The sequence below is a fragment of the Furipterus horrens genome, unplaced genomic scaffold, assembly GCF_987537825.1.
Source record: "Furipterus horrens unplaced genomic scaffold, mFurHor1.1.pri manual_scaffold_1, whole genome shotgun sequence".
Classification (NCBI taxonomy): Eukaryota; Metazoa; Chordata; class Mammalia; order Chiroptera; family Furipteridae; genus Furipterus; species Furipterus horrens.
Window position 1 is genome coordinate 183,096,585 of NW_028327171.1, and position 23,602 is coordinate 183,120,186.

General features: G+C 36.1%; 1 protein-coding gene across 1 annotated transcript in view; it reads right to left on the bottom strand.

The window, feature by feature from the left end:
* Positions 1 to 23,602, bottom strand: part of TMEFF2 (transmembrane protein with EGF like and two follistatin like domains 2) — a 249,285-nt gene that overhangs the window by 37,074 nt on the left and 188,609 nt on the right. The window contains exons 6-7 of the mRNA XM_090282009.1: positions 11,454 to 11,602; positions 10,277 to 10,336 (exon numbers count right to left, since the gene is read on the bottom strand). Coding sequence (XP_090138135.1) covers positions 10,277 to 10,336; positions 11,454 to 11,602 — 209 coding nt within the window. The remainder of the gene's footprint in view (positions 1 to 10,276; positions 10,337 to 11,453; positions 11,603 to 23,602) is intronic.

The following is a 23,602-nucleotide window of genomic DNA, read 5'->3' on the forward strand; positions in this document are numbered from 1 at the left end:
TGGAAATCTTCAACTTCCTTGAGGTTCTTTAAATAACAGAAAAATAAAAGAGGAAAAAACCCAGTGGTGCAAGATTTGTAGAATAATTGCGACAGTACATGAGCAGTCCATCTGCAGAGGGGAATTTGGATGTGTACTGCCTGACAAAACACTAATTGCTTGTTGGTTTAAACTCTCTAGACTAATAGCATGATCTTTCTGGAATACTTAATTTCTGGAGGACAAATGGAGCTTGTTTTGGGATTCAATTTCTAAATGATTTTTAAAATTTTCTTTAATCTTTTTTTTTAGTTAAAAAGACATTCATTTCCATTACTTCATTTGCATTTTTTAACTGAAATACTCTTGGAAGGGAGTTTTCTCATATATGACATACACAGCTTTGGATCTTAAAAAATGTGAAAGGAGATCAAAAGCAGTGGATTATTTTTATTGGCCTGGACTATATTTTACAGAAATACTATGTAACCCTATCAAACATTGTTAATGCATTCACAACTCTCTGCAGAACTCTCCATCTCATACTGTGTGAGATAATTAATAAACTCATTCTTTTTATGTTTTATGAAATGAAACATTAACAATATCACTGAAAGGATATTTATCAGCATAAATGTTAAGAATTAACTTAGAACATCCCAAATATTAAACTTGCTTTCTAAGGTTTATTCATTTTTCTTTGTTATTGCTCAAACCCTTTTTGGATTTTATATTAAAGAACAGCTTTCAAAGTTAACTTTGTGTAAAAGCTTCTATAGGTTCCACATGTTAGAAAGACCCACCTAATCCAATATCAGTAATATGGGTATTCTATACTTACACTCTCATTTCTTGGGGGCTCTTTAATGAGATCCCAGAGGAACTCGGAAGTAAGGAGAATAGAAATGCCTTGTGCTTTTCCAGAGTACTAGAATGCCTTAACGTCATAAAATGGCTCTGGGAGAGCAGGCCTCAACTTCACCCTAACTAAATGTAATACTTTATCAAGGAAAAGGGGTAAATTGGACAATAAATACCCCCAAATGGAATCTCAACAAAGGAGAGTTGGTCATATAGGCCAACAGTGTTGGTGCAAGCTCTGACCACAGAGGAGGTCCTAGCCAAAGGCACTTAGTTATCTATACTAGTTGGGGGGCAAGAGTATCCCTTTTGTGTGGACATTGGCATCAGGCTGTCTTAGCTTGATGCTTTAAGTATATAAAGCATCACTATGTGAAGTGACCTCACTATAACTGGGCTTCTCAGAGAATTCAACTGTAAGAAGAGAAAGCACTGGTCAAAGGACCCAAGTCACCTAGGTAACTCTTTTCATTGCAAATCAATACACAGACATTAAATCTGGATAATTTGAATTCACCACAGAGTGACAGTTTATTCTTGATGTGCTGAAAATTTAGACTTAGTCTATAAGTCCAAGAACTTATATCATAAATTTAGTCAATATCTACTTTTTGCCCTGTCATGTCCCAGTTGCCCATCACCACTGAATCATCATATTCATGATGTGCTGCCTTTGTTGGTTCTCCGTCCTTGATTATGTCTCTGCTCCCAAATTTCAACCACCTAGAACTATGCTCTATTATTGGCAAATTCCCCTGTATTGTTAGATGCTTCACTGAAATTCTCATTTCTCTTCTTGCATATGAAAGCACTAGCTTTCCCTGGGAATACCAAATCCCTTCAGCCTTCTGTTAAGGTGGCCATGTTCTCTACCCTTCTCCCCCATATCTCAGGGTTCAGATATAGGGTTGGGTGCTGTCCTCCCTGGTCCCCACTGCAATTTTCATGTTACTGGATCACCATGTCCCTTAAGCCTTACCACTGGTTTCTCTACATTGTTATACCTGGAATTTGGTTCATAAATTAGGTTTCTGCTGATTACACTGGAGTTCACACTACAAGTCTGAGCATTTTCCTTGTGTTCATGAGCAAATGGAAACTAGAGGAAATAAGCTATGACCCATGAAACAAGTAACAGCGCTTAGAAATGTAATTTCTCTGAGATATTTTAGTTTCGCAGATATTTAAAAATATTTTTAGTTGATTATGTTTGTACATAGTCTCAAAAATCAAGATGTGAGAATTGAATCTTTAATGTGCTCGATAATGTGGGTTCATATGTTTGGGGCATGTCAGATTCATGATCAAAAGCAGCAAATCAAAGTGCTCTGGCTATTTTGGTTTTCTGAAACTGCTTGAATTTTATTTATTGATTTTATGGAAAACAATGTGCTCAAAAATAATACAGAGCATATATACATATACCTATTCTTCTTTCAGTTTCACACATTCTACCTACACTCATAGGAATAGAAATGACATACTTAAGGTAAAAAAGTAAATTAAGGTGAAGAGTTTTGTCACTTTCACAAATGATATCTAGATGTCTGAGCACAATTTTTCCTCTTTGCCTCCTATACTTAGTAGACTTGTTTTCTTGATAATTAGTTTTTATTGAAAACATTTGCTCTAGCCTTGATGTTTTGCCTCTTTAAGGTGTGTGTGTGTGTGTGTTGATTGATGATGTGTATACATTAACTTTTCTGAGTGAAGATAATGTTTTACATAAACAGAAATAAATTTCTCTATACCACATTCCTGTTACATTTGTTTGATACCTCCCTAGGGGCATGTGGTCACCCATTATATAGGTTTGTTTTAAGTGATGAATATGTAGTTCCTTCAAACATGTACACTAGGGTATAAATGACTAATCTTAAAGGTTATAAATATAACTAATATCATGATCTTGCAGTTCTTTCAAATGTTATATCTTCTCATCAAATTTCTATTTGATTCTTATGTTGTAATATGGTGATCATGTAAATTTAAAGTGATCAAAATATACCATACATAAAATTATGCTGATTGGAGGAAAACTAAAAATTAGCCATGTGAACATTTAGATATATCAGTGGGCTGAAGATTTATAAATGGTAGATGCTGAATAAATATTTCTTTATAATGAATTAAAAAGTCAAAGTCTCTTGCAACAGACTGTTATATGACCCGTATAGAAAAAAGTAAATGTTTGTAATTGAAAAAGTTTATATATATTATATGTGTATAATATATATACTCTGAACACATATAAGAACAGATCGTATGCCATATAATGTTATATATCTCATAAAAATAAAATTTCAATTGTCAAACCAAAAGGAAAATAATATCTAGCTTACTAGTTGCTTGCTAATGCTTTGTATGATGTCCTTTAATTCAGACTTCAAATTTATGGAAGTAGGCTTAACTCCATTGAGCAGATGAAGAAACTGAGGCTCAAAAAGGTCACTAAATTGTCTCAAGGTTAAATAATCAATAAAAGCATGCATGGCCAGTGTCTAAACTCAATCCTGTATGATTTCTAGTGGGTTTAACAACTGACTGCCATACCTTTATGGAAGAAGGAAGATAAGTAACACCTCAAGGTGAACAATTATTTTTCAGAAAGCAGTTCAAATAGGAAAAAGTGCACATAAACGAAGCAGGATGCTTTTATGGACGAGAGCATATAACACAAAGTTTTCCAGAGTGTCTACCAGGGCCCAAGGCAACTTTTCAGTAGAAAACCTTCATCTGTATTGCAAATACTATTTTTGTGTTTATCTATAACCATGAACATAACGTAATATTACAGATGAGTGGCTAGATGATTTTATAGGGAAAACAATGAAAGCACAGAAGTTCAAGAGACCAGGAAAAATTGTGAGTTAGAGCTCATAGAAAGCTTTATGAATTTTGCAGCACTCTAATGTAATCCCAGAGGGGAAAATACTTGAATTGAGACACTTTCCCTCAGAAATCTTGACATCTTAATTCATTTCCTGAACTTAAATATTCTAGGCTAGTCTGGTGGCACTGCAATAGCCTGGGCAAACATTTTTATTTATTTCACTGTTGATACCAATAGTTGTGCTACAAGCTGCTGCCTGCATTTGCTGCTATTTATTTATTTCCTACAGATCAAATTATTGGCCTCGATATAACATGTTTTCCAGTGAAGTGTGCCTTGTGCTCATGAGCAAATGGAAAAGCCTCCATTTAAAATGCATATTTTTGCCACATGACTGAATAAATTCATGTTATAAATATGATATGTAACCACTTGATATTCATGTCCGTGTATGTATAGTGAAGGAGCAATAGAGGCATACAGTACATAAATCAAGCAAGTGCCTGATTTGCATGGTTGGGTGGTCAGTGTATCAAAATACTGCATCCAGTTTCAGGTCCACCACTCAGCTTCTTTTGGCCTCACATTTATTTCCCGTAGTATTTGCGATCTTGTTTTATTGGGTTAATATTAGAACAAATAAAGCAATGTGAATGGATTTTTATAAAGCTACAAAGTATCACACACACATTTTCTATTAATGTAGGATTTACTCAGTAGCACACACTGTTCTCTTTGACTTCTCTTGTCCATGTGGGGAAATAGAAACCAATAATTTTAAACCAAACAATAGAGCACTTTTAGGATGCTTATAAGATACAGAAATAAGTTCAAAGAGAAGAGTAACTCTTTGGAGCATCTCACAGCAATGTAGACATCATGGAGAAATTTTTGAGTCTGAACTCCCAAGGTGCAGAGTGAGTCCCAAAGCCCCTACAAATGTTAGGTGGTGACACTTCTTCCCTGACCTCTCACTGTTCACACTTTGCTGGAATATGAAATTAGCAATGATGGTTTGAAACTTAGCTCTATCACATAGTCTTTTTATTTAATCTTCTTGAACCTCAATTTCTTGCCTGTCAAATGCATATAACATCTCCTTCACATTTCTGTTGTCAAGACAGGAAACAATATGTGTAAAAAACCTTTGTGAATTACAGTGGCTTCTATAGTGAACAAATTATTATGACAATTACATCGACTATCTAGATACCCTTTCAAGATGTGAGTTTCCTCTTAGTGTGAAAAAATTGGTTGATGGAATAATAATAAGATCATAGAATTTGGTTTAAATGTGTATTTTTGATTGCTTTCTTCCATATTTCAGACCTTAACTTAATATTTAAATTATTGCTTAAAGATAAGGAGGAGATTTATAAAGAGAACATTTCCTAACAATTAATCCCCCTAAATGTTACAAGAAATGATGAATAGCCACAGTGTAATGTGCAATGAGCAGACATATGGACTCTCTGCATGCCTGTACCTAGACTCAGAGCTAGGAAGACCCTGGTTCCCTCCCAAACCTGGAGATGACTCCAGGCTTACTTTTCCCATTAACAGCTAGTAAAAACAGGGAAAATTCTTTTTCCCCAGAATCCATACTATAATCTAAAATAATTTTTTATCTTTCCTTAGGTTTTCTGATTGTTCTGTCATCCAGTTCCTGTTGAACCTATAGATATATGAGGAATATAATTCTCCTCACAGCCATTTCCCTCAGTATTCTGTCTTATTTACTTATTTTTTCCAAGTTGGAAATATACATAAATGTAGCTCATTACTTTAGTCTGCCATAGAAATACTACCATTGAATTATAGGCATTTTAAAGCTATGTTCTAAACTATTATCAAAAATTGACTTGAAAATCTCCAGCCATATGAAAAGCTTCTTGACATATTTTATAAAAATCACTGTTAGCGATATTATCCATCTATGTTTTCTAGAGATGCCTTATAAAAAGATCTATGTTAAATATTTACTTTAGAATTTAGCACTAGAGAAACTTTGTTTTTGGTTTCTGAGCTGATCATTTATTTTTTATCAGACAATTAAAGCCTAAGTTTCATCTTAGTAGAAACCTAGGTTAATGCGTTCACCTTAGTGAAGCCCAGGACAGCGAAGTGCATATAACAGGAACTCCGTAAGTATTTTCTGAATAAATTGATTCAATCACAATTTCTCTTTTTACATTGGTTGCAAAAAAGCCTAGGGATAAATACAGTAACTATAATAACCTATGTTGTGATATATTTATTATATTTATTTCCCTCAACAGTTTTGTTTTTATGTTTTTAACATCTTTAAACAATCTTAATGTATATGTTTTAATTATAAGCTACTGAAAATCCTTTTGAAAACTGGTATAGAATGTTATAAAAGAAAATACATGTGATTTTCTAGATGACAAAAGATAAAATAATTTATCTTCTTTTTTTATCTAACAATTTATGAATTAAGTACATTTGCACTGTAAAAATATGTAGCCATTATTTTCTAAGGCATGACCAGACCTTTAGACAGAAAAACGACACAATCAGAAAATATATATACCAGATGATGAAAAACAAAATAGCTGAATCTCACTTTTTAAAATTACAAGACATGAGGAAGTAATATATATATATAATTATTTGTGTATACATAATTTCAAGATATAGAAAACATTTGCTACTTTAAAACTCCAAGAAAGAAAATTTGATATTAAAAATAAAAATCCCTGAAAGCCCTAGCTTTATGGTTTTATAAAATTGTGTCCTCTATAAACCTTTCTGTAAGTGAAGAGAAAGACTTGACTCTAAGCCCAAATTTTGGACTAGTGAGGAGAAAATAACATTCGGTGGCCTGTTTAGCTTATCAGACAGGAATTCTGTCCCTGTGCCCTGAAACAACGAGATCCAAAGCCTTTGATTCAGGACTCACTCATGCCTTGGATCTCAGTAAAGGAGAGAGGGCAGAATAGAAACATAAGTCAGACTCAACCAGAAAGTAATGTTGCTGAGGATATCTGGCAAATTCTTTGTTTTCCTCATGTCAACTGCAGTGATGTACCTGTGAGGATCATGGAACCTCAGCTCTAATCCACCTTGGTATTCTTGTTGGTGGCATGGCTCCCTTAGTTTGCTTCTTCTTTTTTGTTTTTGTAAATCAGTCCCTGTTGGTCCCTACTGCAGTCGCTTTAAAAAAAAATGATATTAAAAATAAGAGCTTATTTAAGATTTAGGCTTTCTTTAAAGTATATTCCCATTTTTATAAACAGAAACGTGTGTTCTTATATTCATAGCTATAAGGTAGGCTCAAAAGAAAAGAATTGTGTGTGGGGTGTTGCTAAAAGTTTTAAACCTCTAGTGTTAATGACATAAAGGAAAAAAATGAGAGTGTGTTAGGACCAGTACTTCCCTCTGGTGGGAGAGTTCATGAATGTTTTGTCTAACAAGGGAAGATACTGACACTAAATTAGCTGTGAGCACACACAGAGCACACAGCAAACTTCTAGGAATGTGAGTCATAGAGTTCCTGTTTTCTCTCCTTGGGGAGTTCTGAGCATGTGAAACAGAAATTAAGAGGACGTGTTGTTCTTTTGTCAGTGCTTTCTCAATTAGTTAGTCTCCAGTGTTTTTGTTTTTTTTACCGATGGGTCGTAAAATCATGGTCACTTATTCAGTGCTTATTAACTTATTCTTGTTCTGGGTTTTAGTAAAAAATATTTAGAAAAAGTGAGCATATGTATTTTAAGTAGAAGCATAAGAAAAAAAAAAAAAGAGATCGAGAGCGTGTGACATACTGAGTCTCTAGTTGGTTCCCTTTATTTTTCCAAAGTTTGTGTTATAAAAGTCAGGAAAATGCAAATACTGTTGTAAGCTCAGAAATGTTGAGGAGCATGACTGTTATTTTAATCATGTTTAAAAAGAGGTATACATTGTATTTTAATGAGATCATCAAGAAAGACAAAGGCATCTAAATTAAAATCAAGGAAAATTTTAAATTATGCAATCAATGTTTAATTAGGGATGGCAAGCTTCAATTGACATTACTTCACTTCTGTCTTAAGTTTGGATTTCAACTAATATTTGTTTTTAAACCTTACTTTTATCTTAAAAGGTTTTCTTTAGGATTTACTACATAAATCTGATGTCAAAGTAGAAGATGAATAGTTTTCATTGACATATATTTAAAAATAAATTCTCTTTCATTTTCATGTTTAATAAAGTGATAAGATAGAAAATAATTGACACTGACGATCTGAGAGTGTTTGAAACCAAACTCAGATATGAATTGTTTTGGAACAAAAATTTAGCCCAGCAAAACACACATATTTGTGGAGTGATTGTCATCAACATGAAGAGTTCTTTGTTACAGGGACAATATTCTCAGGAAGAAGTTTGATTTTCCTGTGAGTTCAGTGGTAGTTCAATGGTGAAATGTGCATAGAATGTTAAGTTTTTGAAGTTTTTTTTCAAATGAATTATTTTGCAAAACAGGTATAAAAGTACTTTAAGCACAGTTAGTAAGTAAGCTATGCATTGAATGGAAATAAGAGCTTTATGAAATCTAGAAATATTTTAGGCACCAGTAAAGTTAAGTGCACCAGGTACTGTCTTATAACACTGTCAAGACACAGTTATTGACCCTGACTGGTGTAGCTCAGTGTGCTGGGCATTGTTCTGCTGACCAAAAGGTTGTTGGTTTGATTCCCAGCCAGGACACGAGCCTGCAGGCTGCTGTTTGTCTCATACATCCATGTTACTCTCTCTCTCTCTCTCTCTCCTTTTCCCTCTCTCTAAAAATAAATAAATAAGATGTTTACAAAAGATACAGTTGTTGTATATAATGAAGCCATAGAATTTAATTTTTATTTCATTTAAAATACAAATATGTATTATTAGCTTCAGAACTTAATACTCTATTATTATCTTTTATTACTTTTAATAGTTTCTTGAAGATCAACATATTCTAAAGTGCATTCTTGGGAATACTAGTACTGTAAAACTTGCACATACAAAAATGTGTTATTCATCAAATAATGTTGATAAAACTATGTATTATAAAGATGTATTCATAATTATTTTAGGTTTGATAATGACATTGTAAAATAGTTTAAAAAAGAATTGATCTTTTAAAGATGAAGGTCAAAGTATTGTGAATGAAACAATGCAGTCTACGGCTATACCACCCTGAAGACACCCGATCTCATCTGAAATGATGTAATTTCTGGCATTCATTTTTACATATTTTGAAAGTGGGAAAGATAGGATAAGAGTGCAAAAAGGATAGGTTAATCATGGGTTGATGTTATTTACTTTGAGTGATCAGTACATGTAGGTTCATTATACTATCCAGCTTACATGTGTGTGTGTGTTTTGTGATGGTCAGATATTCTCTATAATAAAAATTTTATTTTTTTATCTGTGTTCTTCCCAAAAGTATTGAAAATGAACTATTGTTTTCAAGGAACATCTATTAATATTTCACCTAGACACTTTGGGAACAGCTGTGTAATAATAGATCTAATGGTTTTCCAGGTATTATTGCCTATCATATTCTAGGCTTCTATCATTTGAAAAGTTTTACTTACACATTGAAAAACATTAAGATAACAATAAAAAAATTTAAAAAAGAAATCCTTTATTACTTCCAGATTTGAAGAGGTCTGCAGTATCTTCAAGTAAAACATTTGATTGACTGATTTTTTTCAATTTCATCAAGATTTAATTTGTATATAATGATAACATCAAAAATATTGTTAAAGGAAATGCAATTTCAAAAAGAAGTGGTAGTACATATTTTGAAAAATAAGAAGCAATTGTTTTCAACTGTTAGTCATAAATATAGTTACAAATGCTTAATAGATAAATGGTAAACTATATTAAAAAAAACCTACATATTGTAATCAACTTCAATGATTGCATTTTTATATTTTTATTCTAAATTTTGCATAAAATTCAAGCCTCTGTTGAAATCCCATTTGCATATCTATAAATTATTTCACATTCTAGGAAAATTATATTAGGTAAATATGTTCCTCAAAATAATATCTTATAATTGCTAAATAAAATTTACATTTTTATATAAAATTCTTTGTAATTTTGCACATGTCAGAAAATACATTTTACTTTTTGGGTAAGTTAAAGAAATTAGTTTAAAAAATAAATTATACATACCTTTGAAACTTTCCATCTAAATAGAGACAGCTTGTATTACTATTTATAGCTGTCTTTTCTTTCCAGCTTTTTAGAGACTAGAAAACATTTTTATTGTTGACTGTTATGAAAATTCAAGCAATAAGATTTGCATTTATTATAGTATACTGACAAAAATTGCATTAATTTCCACTGATGCCCATTAATTTGATAAATGTTTTGTCATTTGTACCACTGCACTGTCAAAACAAGTTAATTATATCTTACTGACATTTTTGACAATTGTTTTAAATCTGGCAAAAAAATGTCTTATTTGCTTCAAAAAATTTACTTTTGCTTATAGAAAGACTGAACAAAGCAAGAGAAGACAACGCAGTTCAACTCAGGATCATTGGTAAACAATGAATCCTCAGAACTATTTTTTAGAAGTGCTCATATTTTGCAGTGGAAAATACTATGTACCTGCATAATCTGTTCTGGCATAATGTCCATCTTCAGATTTAGTAGTTGTAGTTGTGTTATCTGTGTTAAAAAATTAACAATAAAGATAGATTATTTCTTAATATCTATTAGCAAATATATATACTATCCCCCAACATTATTTTCATTGCAAGTAAGGAATTTTTATAACTGTACTCCTAAGCAATCTTTATACAAAGACAGATTTACAATGTCAGTTTCAGTTTGAGAGTAAATAATAGGACAGTAGTTTTCTAAAGTTTTGAACAAGGAGAAGGTTAGAATTATAACTAAGATAAGTTGGGTAAAAATGAACAAGTCAAAAGTCAATGAAATGTTCCTGAACAAGAAACAAAGTAGACTATTTTGCTGCATCCTGCTTTTAAAAATGTACTTGAAATATTTCTAGTGAATCCCTACATAAAAATAGTGTGATTTATACATGTTCTTTGACTAGACCCTTCCCCTTCTTACCCCCTTCTCTCCCATGGCCAGCTTGAAGCAGTTAGAGGAGCTTGAGACCTTCGCCCATTGTCCTTTATACAATTATAAAGGGTCTTAATATCTGAGAAGGAGGGATTGTTATTTTGTATTGTTAAAATAATTAATCATTTATTTATTTTTTTAAAAAAGAAGAATATATGAAAGGGTGAAGCGGGAGAGCTTGTATGTACGAACCATGGGCATGGATTTGGTGGGGGATTGTGGGGGGAGGTGGGGTGCTGGGTGGAGGGGAGCAAAGGGGAAAAGATTGAAATTATTGTAACAATATAACCAATAAAATATAATTTAAAAAAAAGGAATCAGAAAAAAAAATAGTGTGACTTACTTTTAATCTCAAGGTTGTCTAAGAAATCCTTAGATTCTTTGCTAAAATAAATTTGATTTTCCTTTTTTCCCCTCAGCAACAAGAATGTCTGTTATCTTCTGAATATTAACTGCTATCTTTATGGCATTCTGAAGATATAGTCCCATTGTATAGAAAAAGATACGGACCATTGCTGATAGGTCTCAAGCTCCTATAATCAACACAAATGCTACAGTAGACTCTACTATCCATTATAAATCCGAACTGCCTTTTGGAAATGAAAAAGTTACCTATTAAGAAGTTATCTTCACTTTTCATTTCTACACAAAGACTAAAACCATTCTTTGAAATGAATTTTTGTATGAACATTACCTTGACATCGACCCAACGACATGACTTCAATTTTCTCCTGTTTCTGACATGATGCTTCTTTGATTTGACATGCATTATCATAAGATTTCCCATCAGAAGCACAGAGGGGATTGAAGTTGGTTTGAGAACAATCAATGTTGCACACACACCTAAAGGAAGAGGGAAATAAAAATGTGACATCAATAGTGTTTTTCCCACATTATAAATAAAACACAAAGTAGAAGAATTGCTAGGTTGGCAAAATACAAGCTGGCAAAACTGAATTGTTTCCTTCACTTTTCTATCTGATATAAAAAGATACACAGAACTAGTGAAAGAAAAATCATTCAAACAACTGAGCAATGGATAAAAAATAAAAAGGGAAAACTCAGAAAATAATCATCAGCTAGTCTCTGCCATTGGAACTTTTCAAGCCCATACATGAACTCTCATTCTGATGCCTACAGAATCAGAATAGGCTGAAGTAGCCATGAAACTCTGCTTCACAGTCTCCTAAAATAAAATCTTCCCTTCTTAGTTTTTTCTCAGGATGTTTGGATGGAGAAAGCCTGAGGAAAATGATGCAGCTGACTTTAACAGAAAGCAAACAAGGAGACTATTTGGAATGCAATCAGAAATTAAATTTCCTCAGCAGACACAAGGATGTACATAAAATGTGCTGAACTAGAATCTTCAGTGATCCTTAACATCTTGGGGAAACCACCAAACCCTTTGAGAATCGAATGAAAGCTATGAGTGTCCCCTCATAAATACCCATACTCATATAAACAACTCTGCATAATACTTAGGGGTTTCAGGAGTCCCTCGAAGCCTACCCCATGGCTTCTTTCCCAGGTATCCTAGTCTTTTTCTACTTCAGTTTTAAATAATAACTTGACTATCACTCATGATGTTAGTGTGTTTTTTAGTATAAATTAAACTTTGGTGAATTGATGAAAATTAGATCACCTGAATTAGAAATATTAGATATATTAAGCAAACTTTTAATAATTTTTTCTGTTTTCTTATAATTCTGTGTTTTAAGATTTTTTTTTGATAATTGATTTATTTATTTTTTATTTTTATTTTTTACGTATATTTTATTTTATTTTTTTTTAATGTTTTATTGATTATAATATTACATTTGTGCCAATTTCCCTTCCCTCTGCTCCCCTCCACCCGGTGGCCCCACTCCCTCCAGTTGTCCCTCTCTTTTAGATCATGTCCATTAGTTGTGCATACAGTTCTTCTCAACCTCTCTCTGTCTATTCCATTCCCTCCTACATGATCCTTAATTCCTATATCATCTCCTTCCCTCTCCCCATTCCCCCTCCCTGTTGACCTCCCCCCAATATGTTCCCCGTACCTATAGTTCTTTTTCCACTCTCGTTGCCTGTCTAGTTTGCCTTTGTTTCAATTCCCTAGCTTCTGTTGTTTCTTGTGATGCAGTTTTCATTTTAGATTTCATTGTCTTGATCCTCCTTTTTCTAAACCAGTCCCTTTAACATTTCATATAACAGTGGTTTGGATCTAATGAACTCTTTCAGTTTTATTTTGTCCTGGAAACACTTTCTCTGTCCTTCTATTCTGAATGACAATTTCGCTGGATAGAGTATTCGTGGTTGTAGGTTTTGGATTTTCATTACTTTGAATATTTCTTGCCAGTCCCTTCTTGCCTGCAGGGTCTCCCTTGAGAACTCAGCTGATAGTCTAATTGGGACCCCTTTGTACATAATTCTTTTCTTCTCTCTTGCTGCTTTTAAGATTCTCTCTTTATCTTTAATTTTTGACATTTTGATTCTAATGTGTCTTGGAGTGGTTCTCCCTGGGTCCAGTTTTTTTGGAACTCTCTGTGCTTCCTGGACCTGTAAATCTATTTCCTTCCCCAAGTCTGGGAAGTTCTCCTTTATTATATTTTCACTCAATTTTTCAAGTTCTAGTTCATCTTCCTCGCTCTCTGGCAAACCAATGATTCTTATGTTGGGCCTTTTATAGCTGTCCCAGAGGTTTCTGATCCTCTCATCGTTGCTTCCCATTTCCTCTCGCTGCATTGGTTGACTGCTTGTTCCTTCTCCATATTCCAGTTTGTTGAAATGAACTCTGGATTTTTTTTTCTCACCATCTGTCTCGTATGTGGTTTTGTTCCTTTCGTTATGTTTTTCGCTTCTTTCTCATCTTTTTCCAGATCTTTTGTGAATTCTGTAAGCCACCTGATAACAATGGCCCAGAACTGAGCATCTGACAGGGTTCTTATCTGTTCATCTGTCAGGTTCTCTATCTGTTGCCTGGTGAGCTGTGCCACCGGGATTGCTATAGTTGTCTGCCTCATTTTAACAGATGCGTTTTGTTTTCTTGGGCCGGCTGTAGGGGGCAGTGCCTGTGTACTCGTAATGACCCAGCAACCGGCGCCGTTCGGCAACCTTTCTTGCTGTGCCGTGGTGCTTTGTCGTCACAATCCAGCGACCGGTGCCTGTCCGCGACCTATTTCGCAGCCCTGTGGCACTTTCTTTGGGGGCGGGGGTCCAAGATGGATTCACACAGTTATTCCGCTAGGAGACCGGGATCCATCCTCCCGCCCCCCTGGGCCTCACTGTTCAAGGCGATGTGGTGGCTGCTTTCCCCAGCGTTGGGGTCGCGAGCTTCCGGGGGTTCGACTGCAGCTGGGGTTGTTCTCCCCACCGCTGTCCCTGGTGCCACCGCAAACAGCGCCGCCCTCTTTTGCTCTTACCTGCCCAAAAGGCGCCGCTGGTTTATAACTTCATATGTTGGGCTTCCGTGTAGTTTTATTTTCTGGAATTTCTAGTTATCCTTTGTTTTGAAGTAGTTGTATTCCTCTCTAGTTGTAGAGGGAGACCTAGCGTGTCCGTCTAAGCCTCCATCTTGGCCGGAAGTTCTGTTTTATGATATATTTTGTTACTCAGAATATTGCGTTGTCTGCAAATATTTACTGCCATAGAATATAAACTCATATTTTACATTTTTATTAATAGTTACATTATATTTCTAAATAGATTATATGCTTCTCAAAGTGGCAAACCACACATTCTACTTCTGTATATCTTCCTTAGAGCTGGGTATGTACTATAATGATAACAATAACCAGCAGCATACTACTTGTTGGTTGCCCTGGCTGGTTTAGCTCAGTGGATTGAGCATCGGCCTGCGAGCTAAGTGTCGCTGGTTCGATCTTCCAGTCAGGGTACATCAGAGAAGGAAAACTCTGACTCCAAAAAACCTCCGCTGCCTTGCGGCATACCTCTTCAGGGGAAAGGCTAAGGGAGTAAACCCCGACAGAAAATCCGGAGCCGGAGTCCCTAAGGCGGTTTGACGTTGTAGTCAACACCGGCAACTCCTGCGGCGCACCTGAACCCAAGCTGTATCGACTCCGTCTTTCCCTTGGACCCTTCAGCTGCGAAGAGAGGGGGGGTCTGCTGCATGGGCAACAGCAGACCCTCCATATTACCCTGCCCAGGCTCTGTAGCTTCAGCGTCATCGCAAGATGTCGATTCAACACGGGAGGAGACAGATACCATGTCACTCCCGAGTCGGACTGCACAGCCATTCTCGGCGATGCAGATAGACTCTTAAGAAGCTACACCATCGTCTCTCGAGACGGACGGCTGCCGACGACGACGACTACTTGTTGGGTTCTTGACATGCATGGCTTTATTAAAGCATCACGACAGCCAGTTTATAGGCCAGTGATATTATATAAGGTCAGAGAGCTAGTAAATTGTGAATAAGGACCCCTCCCCCCATGGATGTGTTAATGTAAAGTACAATCCCTTTCCTCTTGTAATGGAATGAGTATTAGAACTTTTTGGAAAACTTTAAAATATACTGATTCATAGGCAGGTTTAAGGGCTCCACTAAATCTGGAGGTAAGCCTAGAACTCTGTATTCTCAAGCAGTCAGCTGGCATCAGTCGCACTTCCTGGGAATCACAGCTTTATCTGTTTGTTGACTGAGTTACAGAGGGTTTATCTACACACCAGTGTTTCTCAGAGTTTAGTCCTTTTGACCACCTGTATCACAATTATCTAAATCTCTGTTTGAAACCCTGGTAGAAAAATGTGCTAATGCACTTTTTTTTTTTGGTAAGAGAATTGCTTTAGAAGCACTTGATTATTGTTACTTTCACCTATTTAGGAACAGATAGGTAGGACAGATTGTTACCTAGAAGATCTAAATGCTCAAATCATTGAGGAGTGGTGTTCCCACTTTGGCCATGATGTTGCCATGTGATGACAGCTATTGGGATCATGACATTGCCACCTAGGCTGACTCTTGGCATTGGAAAAATCTGAGATCAGGATCTGCCTACACATTCAAAGAGCTTTTGGTCTTTTTCACAGTGGATCTGGAGAAGTGACTTTGTAGATAAGGCTTGTTTTCCTTAACCATTTGTGGTAAATAAAGAGGGGAGGATGCTGACATTTGTATTTTCTGAAAAAGTGTTTCCATTTATCTTCAAGCCAGTTTAGGTTTTGACTGTTGTATTGGTCTCTAGGGCCATCTCCATGAAAGACACTGAAATAATGATCAATGAGCAGCAGAAGAACAGAGAGAAAAGTGTGTTCTCTTTTTTATCCATCATTAGATTATGTAAGATATCAAGGGCTTTGCAGGTACCTGAACATTAAGACCAAAGAAATTCAGAGATGTACACCATACATATTCTCGACAAAAAGTGACTGGCACTTAGAAATCCATTTGATATAACAAAATGGTAAAATAAGAATAGAGATGGAAAATTTGTTCAGATATATTAGCTAGATTCAATGTTTCAGAGAAAAATTCACTTAATTAAGCCATAGCACCAAATTAACACAACTGTTCAGGATATCTTACTCCTGATGGAATACTCCTTTTCCAATTGACTTCTTTTTTAAGTTTGATCTGATTTTAGTTTCACATACTTTCTGCTCCTGGCGTTTTCTTCCTTTTCATTTCCTGCACTGCTCGCTCAGGGCCTCCTTACATTTTTTTTTTTTTTTGCTTTTGGAAATCCCTGACTCTTGCTGCCTCAAATAAATTCTTTATGGAATGGCCAAGAAAAAAGTATAGACACATTTGGCAATTTTCTTCTCATTTCAAAAGGAGAACCTTGATTCCTTGAGATGAAAGTAAGGTACATTTATGCTTCATGAGAGTATGGATATTTATCTTTTTCTCTTCTGTATACTATCATTATATCTCCCTCATCCCTCCCTTCTGTATGGCCCTGCATATATTAAATAAGTGCAAGAGTATAATAAGAATTTTTTTGCTTATGAATTTTGTCAATGATGGGAAACTGGAAGCCTGTTGAGAATAATTTTCTTTCTTTGAATAAATAGGAGGAGTTTCAACAATTTGGCAAAAATGGCTTGAAAACTCTGTAGCATGGGAAAAGGTATATACTGTGACTAGCTTATTAAGGACCTACCATTTCCATGTTTATGTTAGACCAATGAACTCAGATTATATATATGAGAATTATTTACTGTAATTTTTGTATTTAAGTTTGTTAAACTTAATTAGTTATAAGACCATGTAGAATTCCAGCAACATTTTCTGAAACTCTTAGCTCATCTTTATCTCTACTGGTAGTGGCTAAATTGTTTTTTGTGTTGCCTGACCTACTTAATACCTTGCATATACTAAACTTCCAATAACTACATGGTCAATAGAAGAACAGAAGAAAGAAATGATAAAATTAATATAAATTGTCATTACTATATTGTCATAAAAACAGACATAGGGTAGTTATATAATTTTCTTGACAAATGTTAAGTATCCTCATTGAGATCAGATAGTCAATTGAATTTGGAGATAATGGTTATATTAGCTTACTTAATGATAGTGCCTGTCCCACTGCTATATGCTTTGTATGTTATTATTCCTTTCACCCTTCTGCCTCAATGAGGTAGCTGCAATTACTACCTCCATCTAACAGATAAGAAAATTGGTCTTAGAGAAGTCACACAAATTGTACAGGAAGAACCCAATTTCAAATACAGGTAGTTTGATGCCAGAGCATCCACTGTACTACATATTGTACAGTACAACAGAAAACAAGACAGACTTAAATTAACTAATTAGAGGAATATTTGGATGAATAAGACTTGAAAAAAAAGACTATGTCTACTCTTGGAATATTTATCATGATTTTATAAATTTAAGTCACATTGACTTTTATTCTCTGTCTTCCCAAATGATTTAGGCTTTTTTGTATCACAGTAATATATCAGTGAATATTCATTTAAAGATATGCTAAGCTAATACTTGGTGTTAGAATGAATAAGTAATCTAGCAATTTAAGGTATCCATTGTTCAGAATATTTTTTCCTTCACAAAAATTTTTATAATGTTGGCTTCACATAAAAACACACATTTAGACAGATCACACATGTACAAAAACACACACCCAAACTGACTCTACTGAAATTACAAAACTGTAAAGTCTTTGCATTAAATCTTTCTAAGTCTCTGCTTCAGAACTTTCAAAGAGTCTGGAATTTTTAGAAATTCATATTCATGGGGCAGAGGGGTTTGTGTTTCTACGGGTGAATGAATTTGTGTAAATGTGTGGAAAGTGGGCTATGTGGTGGCATTTACTGCCTTGTTAAATGTTTCTTTACTCGTTTATATCTTTACTTTTTTGCATCCTTCTAAAGGGCATTTATTTCCTGGTATCTAGTACAGTGTGTCAGAGCAAGTTTTCAATAAATGCTTGTTGAATTAATCACCGAGAGAACGATAGGAAGGGTTGGTGGGAGTCAATAAGAATGGTCATTGTTCTGGCTAGATCCAAGATGGCGGAGGAGTAAATGGAAGCTACACTAACCTCCTCCCAGGACCAGTCTGGATTTACAACTTAATTTTGGAGAAATCATCTGGAATAACCAACGGAACACTAGCTGGAAAGAAGTCTTATAACCACGGAGAGACAGAAAAGGCCGCTACACCACAACTTGACCGGTAGGGAGTGCGGAGACGCGGAAGGGCTGGCTGGGCTCACATGGGTGGCAGCTGAAGGGACTGAGAAACAGCTCAGCAGCCGGGGATTCCCCCTGAGAAGGGCAGGGTCTAAACCTCCAGCTGGGCTTCCCAGCCTACAGCAACAGAGTGGAAAGTAAAACAGTATCAGCTTTGAAAAGCGAAAAGCCACAGGGTTTCTTGCTAGCCGGAGAGAAACAGCAGGAGAAAAAGAGCTCTTAAGTGGATCACATACGAAAATATTTTGGCCACCACTTACCCTGGGCTCAAGCAAAGGGAAGGCAGAGAGGACTGGAGACACTTGGGGAGAGTTTGGCACAGTGGGTTTGAGGGGAGAACTGGAGGAGCAGCTGACTGGGTCCCAGTGCTGACTCATCCCCGGTACTGCGGGTAGACCATTCCCCTCCAAGTGGCGTCAGCCTGAGGGGAAGCAAAAGCCCTGCCTACAGGAATTAAGCTGCCACACCCACAGTCCTTAAGACTGATGGCTAATCACAGATTGAGTAGATTAACAATCAAAGAAGACAGACAACAGCAGTAGATCCCTGGAAGTCTCCAACAGGCTGCCTAGGGCCAGACTGGTACATGATCAGACACCACCAGAGGCAGATCCAGGAAGTGCAGATCATTCTAAGAAGCACCAAGAAACAATAGGAGTCAAAAAAATGGGGAGACAGAGAAACAACCTCCCATCAAAAGGAAAGGTAGAATCCCCAGAAAGAGTGCTAAATGAAATAGAGGGGAGCGAACTATCATATATGGAATTCAAAACATGGATTATGGAGAAGCTGAATGAGCTCAGCGGAAACTACAAAGAACTCCAGAAAAACTACAAGGAACTCACAGAAAATTACGTGAGCATGAAAAAGGACATAGAAGCTATCAATAAGAGCCAGGAGGAAATGAAGAATACGATCTCTGAATTGAAGAACACAGTAGAAGGAATTAAAAGCAGGCTAGAGGAAGCAGAAGATCGGATCAGCGAGCTGGAGGACAACCTACACAAAAACTCCCAGACAATGCAACAAAATGAAAAAAGACTGAACAAGACTGAAGAGGTTCTAAGACAGCTGCAGGACAACATGAAACGTAATAATATCCGTATCATAGGAATTCCAGAAGGAGAAGAAGAAGAGCAAGGGATAGAAAACCTCTTTGAAAAACTAATGACAGAAAACTTCCCTAACATGATGAGAGAAAGAGTCACGCAAGTCCAGGAAGCACAGAGGGTCCCAATGAAGATGAACCCCAACAAGCCCACCTTAAGACACATCATAATTAAAATGGCAACATTCAAAGACAAAGAGAGGATCCTAAAAGCAGCAAGAGAAAAACAACTAATAACATACAAGGGTACTCCAATAAGGGTATCATCAGATTTCTCAGCAGAAACACTACAAGCCAGAAAGGAATGGCAAAAAATATTCCAAGCAATGAAAAACAAAGGCCTACAACCTAGAATACTATACCCAGCAAAGCTCTCATTCAAAATGGAGGGTGAAATAAGGAGCTCCCAAGACAAAAGAAGGCTAAAAGAATACATCTCCACCAAACCAGAAATGCAAGAGATACTAAAGGGTCTGCTCTAAGAAGATAAAGAAACAGAGAGAGACAGAGGAGAACACGAGTACAAAGGGGAAAAATGACAATGAATAAGTACTTATCGGTAATAACCTTAAATGTAAATGGATTAAACGCTCCAATTAAAAGACATAGGGTAGCTGAATGGATTAGAAAGAATGACCCACATATATGCTGTCTACAAGAGACCCACCTTAGAACAAAAGATCTACACAGACTGAAAGTAAAGGGATGGAAAAAAGTATTTCAAGCAAATGGGCATGAAAAAAAAGCTGGGGTAGCAATACTTATATCAGACAAAACAGATTTCACAGCAAAGTCCATAAAAAGAGACAAAGAAGGGCATTTCATAATACTTAAGGGAAAAATCCATCAAGAAGATATAGGCAGCCGTCCGTCTCGAGAGACGATGGTGTAGCTTCTTAAGAGTCTATCTGCACCGCCAAGAATGACTGTGCAGTCCAACTCAGGAGTGACACGGTATCTGTCTCCTCCCGTGTTGAATCGACATCTTGTGATGACGCTGGAGTGTCCTCTCCAGTGAAGCTGAAGCTACAGAGCCTGGGCAGGGTGATAAGGAGGGTCTGCTGTTGCCCATGCAGCAGACTCCCCCTCTCTTTGCAGCTGAAGGGTCCAAGGGAAAGACGGAGTCAATACAGCTTGGTTTCAGGTGCGCCGCAGGAGTTGCCGGTGTTGACTACAACGTCAAACCGCCTTAGGGACTCCGGCTCCGGATTTTCTGTCGGGGTTTACTCCCTTAGCCTTTCCCCTGAAGAGGTATGCCGCAAGGCAGCGGAGGTTTTTTGGAGTCAGAGTTTTCCTTCTCTGATGTGCCCTGACTGGAAGATCGAACCAGCGACACTTAGCTCGCAGGCCGACGCTCAATCCACTGAGCCAAACCAGCCAGGGATATAACCCTTATAAATATATATGCACCCAACTTAGGAGCACCCAAATATATAAGGAAACTTTTGAAAGACTCCAACAAAGATATAGACAACAGCACACTCATAGTAGGGGACTTTAACACCCCATTGTCAACAATGGACAGATCTTCGAAGCAAAGAAACACTAAAGATATTGAGGCACTGAACAACACTCTAGATCAAATGGACTTAGTCGATATATATAGAAGTTTTCACCCCAAAGAAGCAAAATATACATACTTCTCAAGTGCACATGGAACATTCTCAAAGATAGACCACATGGTAGGACACAAAACAAGCCTTAACAAATTCAAGAAAATTGAAATTATATCAAGCATCTTCTCAGATCACAATGGCTTAAAATTGGAAATCAACCTCAAGGAAAAAACTCAAAAACATTCAAACTCATGGAGAATGAATAACATGCTATTAAATAATGAATGGGTTAACAATGACATCAAGGAAGAAATCAAAAAGTTTCTGGAAACTAATGATAATGAACATACAACAACCCCAAACCTATGGGATACAGCGAAAGCAGTCCTAAGAGGAAAGTTCATAGCAATACAGGCCTACCTAAAAAAGCTAGAGGAATCTCTAATAAAAAATTTAACCCTACAGCTACAAGATCTAGAGGAAGAACAACAAGCAAAGCCCAGATCAAGTAGAAGGAAGGAAATCATCAAGATCAGAGCACAATTAAATGACATAGAGTCTAAACTAACAATTCAAAAGATCAACAAAAGTAGGAGCTGGTTCTTTGAAAAAATAAACAAAATTGACAAGCCTTTAACCAGGCTCATCAAGAAAAAAAGAGAGAGGACCCAAATAAATAAAATCAGAAATGAAAGAGGAGAAATCACAACTGATACCACAGAAATACAAAGGATTATAAGAAATTATTATGAACAACTGTATGGCAAGAAATTTGACAACCTAGAGGAAATGGACAAATTCCTGGAAACCTATAGTCTTCCCAAATTGAATCAAGAAGAAGCAGAAAGTCTGAATAGACCAATAACAGCTAGTGAAATTGAAGCAGTAATCAAAAAACTCCCAGCACACAAAAGCCCAGGACCGGATGGCTTCAAAAGTGAATTCTACAAAACATTTAGGAAAGAACTAACTCCTATCCTTCTCAGACTATTCCAAAAGATACAAGAAGAGGGAAGACTGCCAAACTCATTCTATGAAGCCAGTATAACCCTAATTCCAAAACCAGGTCAAGAAACAACAAAGAAAGAAAACTACAGGCCAATATCGCTGATGAACATAGATGCTAAAATCCTCAACAAAATATTGGCAAACCGGATCCAGCAACACATTAGAAAGATCATACACCACGATCAAGTAGGATTCATCCCAGGGATGCAAGGATGGTTTAACATTTGCAAATCAATAAACGTAATACACCACATAAACAAAATGAAAGACAAAAACCACATGATAATATCAATAGATGCAGAAAAAGCATTTGATAAAGTACAACACCCATTTATGATAAAAACTCTCAGCAAAATGGGAATAGAGGGAGCATACCTCAACATAATAAAGGCCATATATGAGAAACCTGAAGCCAACATCATACTCAATGGGCAAAAACTGAGAGCATTCCCCCTGAGATCAGGAACAAGACAAGGATGTCCGCTCTCCCCACTCCTATTCAACATAGTCTTGAAAGTTCTGGCCACCGCAATCAGACAAGAAAGAGAAATAAAAGGCATCCAAATTGGAAAAGAGGAAGTAAAACTGTCATTATTTGCAGATGACATGATAGTGTACATAGAAAACCCTATAGACTCCACAAAAAAACTACTCGACCTAATAAGTGAATTCGGCAAAATAGCAGGATACAAAGTCAATATTAAGAAATCAAAGGCATTTTTATACACCAACAATAAAAACTCAGAGATAGAAACTGAAAGAAAAATTCAATTTACCATAGCAACAAGAAAAATAAAATACCTAGGAATAAACTTAACCAAGGAGGTAAAAGACCTGTACTCAGAAAACTACATAACATTGAAGAAAGAAATTAAAGAAGATACAAATAAATGGAAGCATATATCATGCTCATGGATTGGAAGAATCAACATCATTAAAATGTCCATACTACCTAAAGCAATTTATAGATTCAATGCAATCCCTATTAAAATACCAGCAACATATTTCACAGACCTAGAACAAATACTTCAAAAATTTATATGGAACCAAAAAAGAGCCCGAATAGCCACAGCAATTTTGAGGAAGAACACAGTAGGAGGAATCACAATACCTGATATCAAACTATACTACAAGGCCACGGTAATCAAAACAGTCTGGTACTGGCATAAAAACAGACATATAGATCAATGGAACAGAATAGAGAGCCCAGAAATAAACCCAGGTTCATATGGTCAACTAATATTTGACAAAGGGGGAAAGAACATCAAATGGAGTGAAAAGAGCCTCTTCAACAAATGGTGTTGGGAGAACTGGACAGGGACATGCAAAAAAATGAAACTAGACCACCAACTTACACCATACACCAGAATAAACTCAAAATGGATCAAAGACTTAAATGTAAGCCGTGATACCATAAAAGTCCTAGAAGAAAAAATAGGCAGGAAAATTTCAGATATCCCACATAGCAACATTTTCACTGCTATATCTCCTAAGGCAAGGGAAATAAAGGAAAGAATA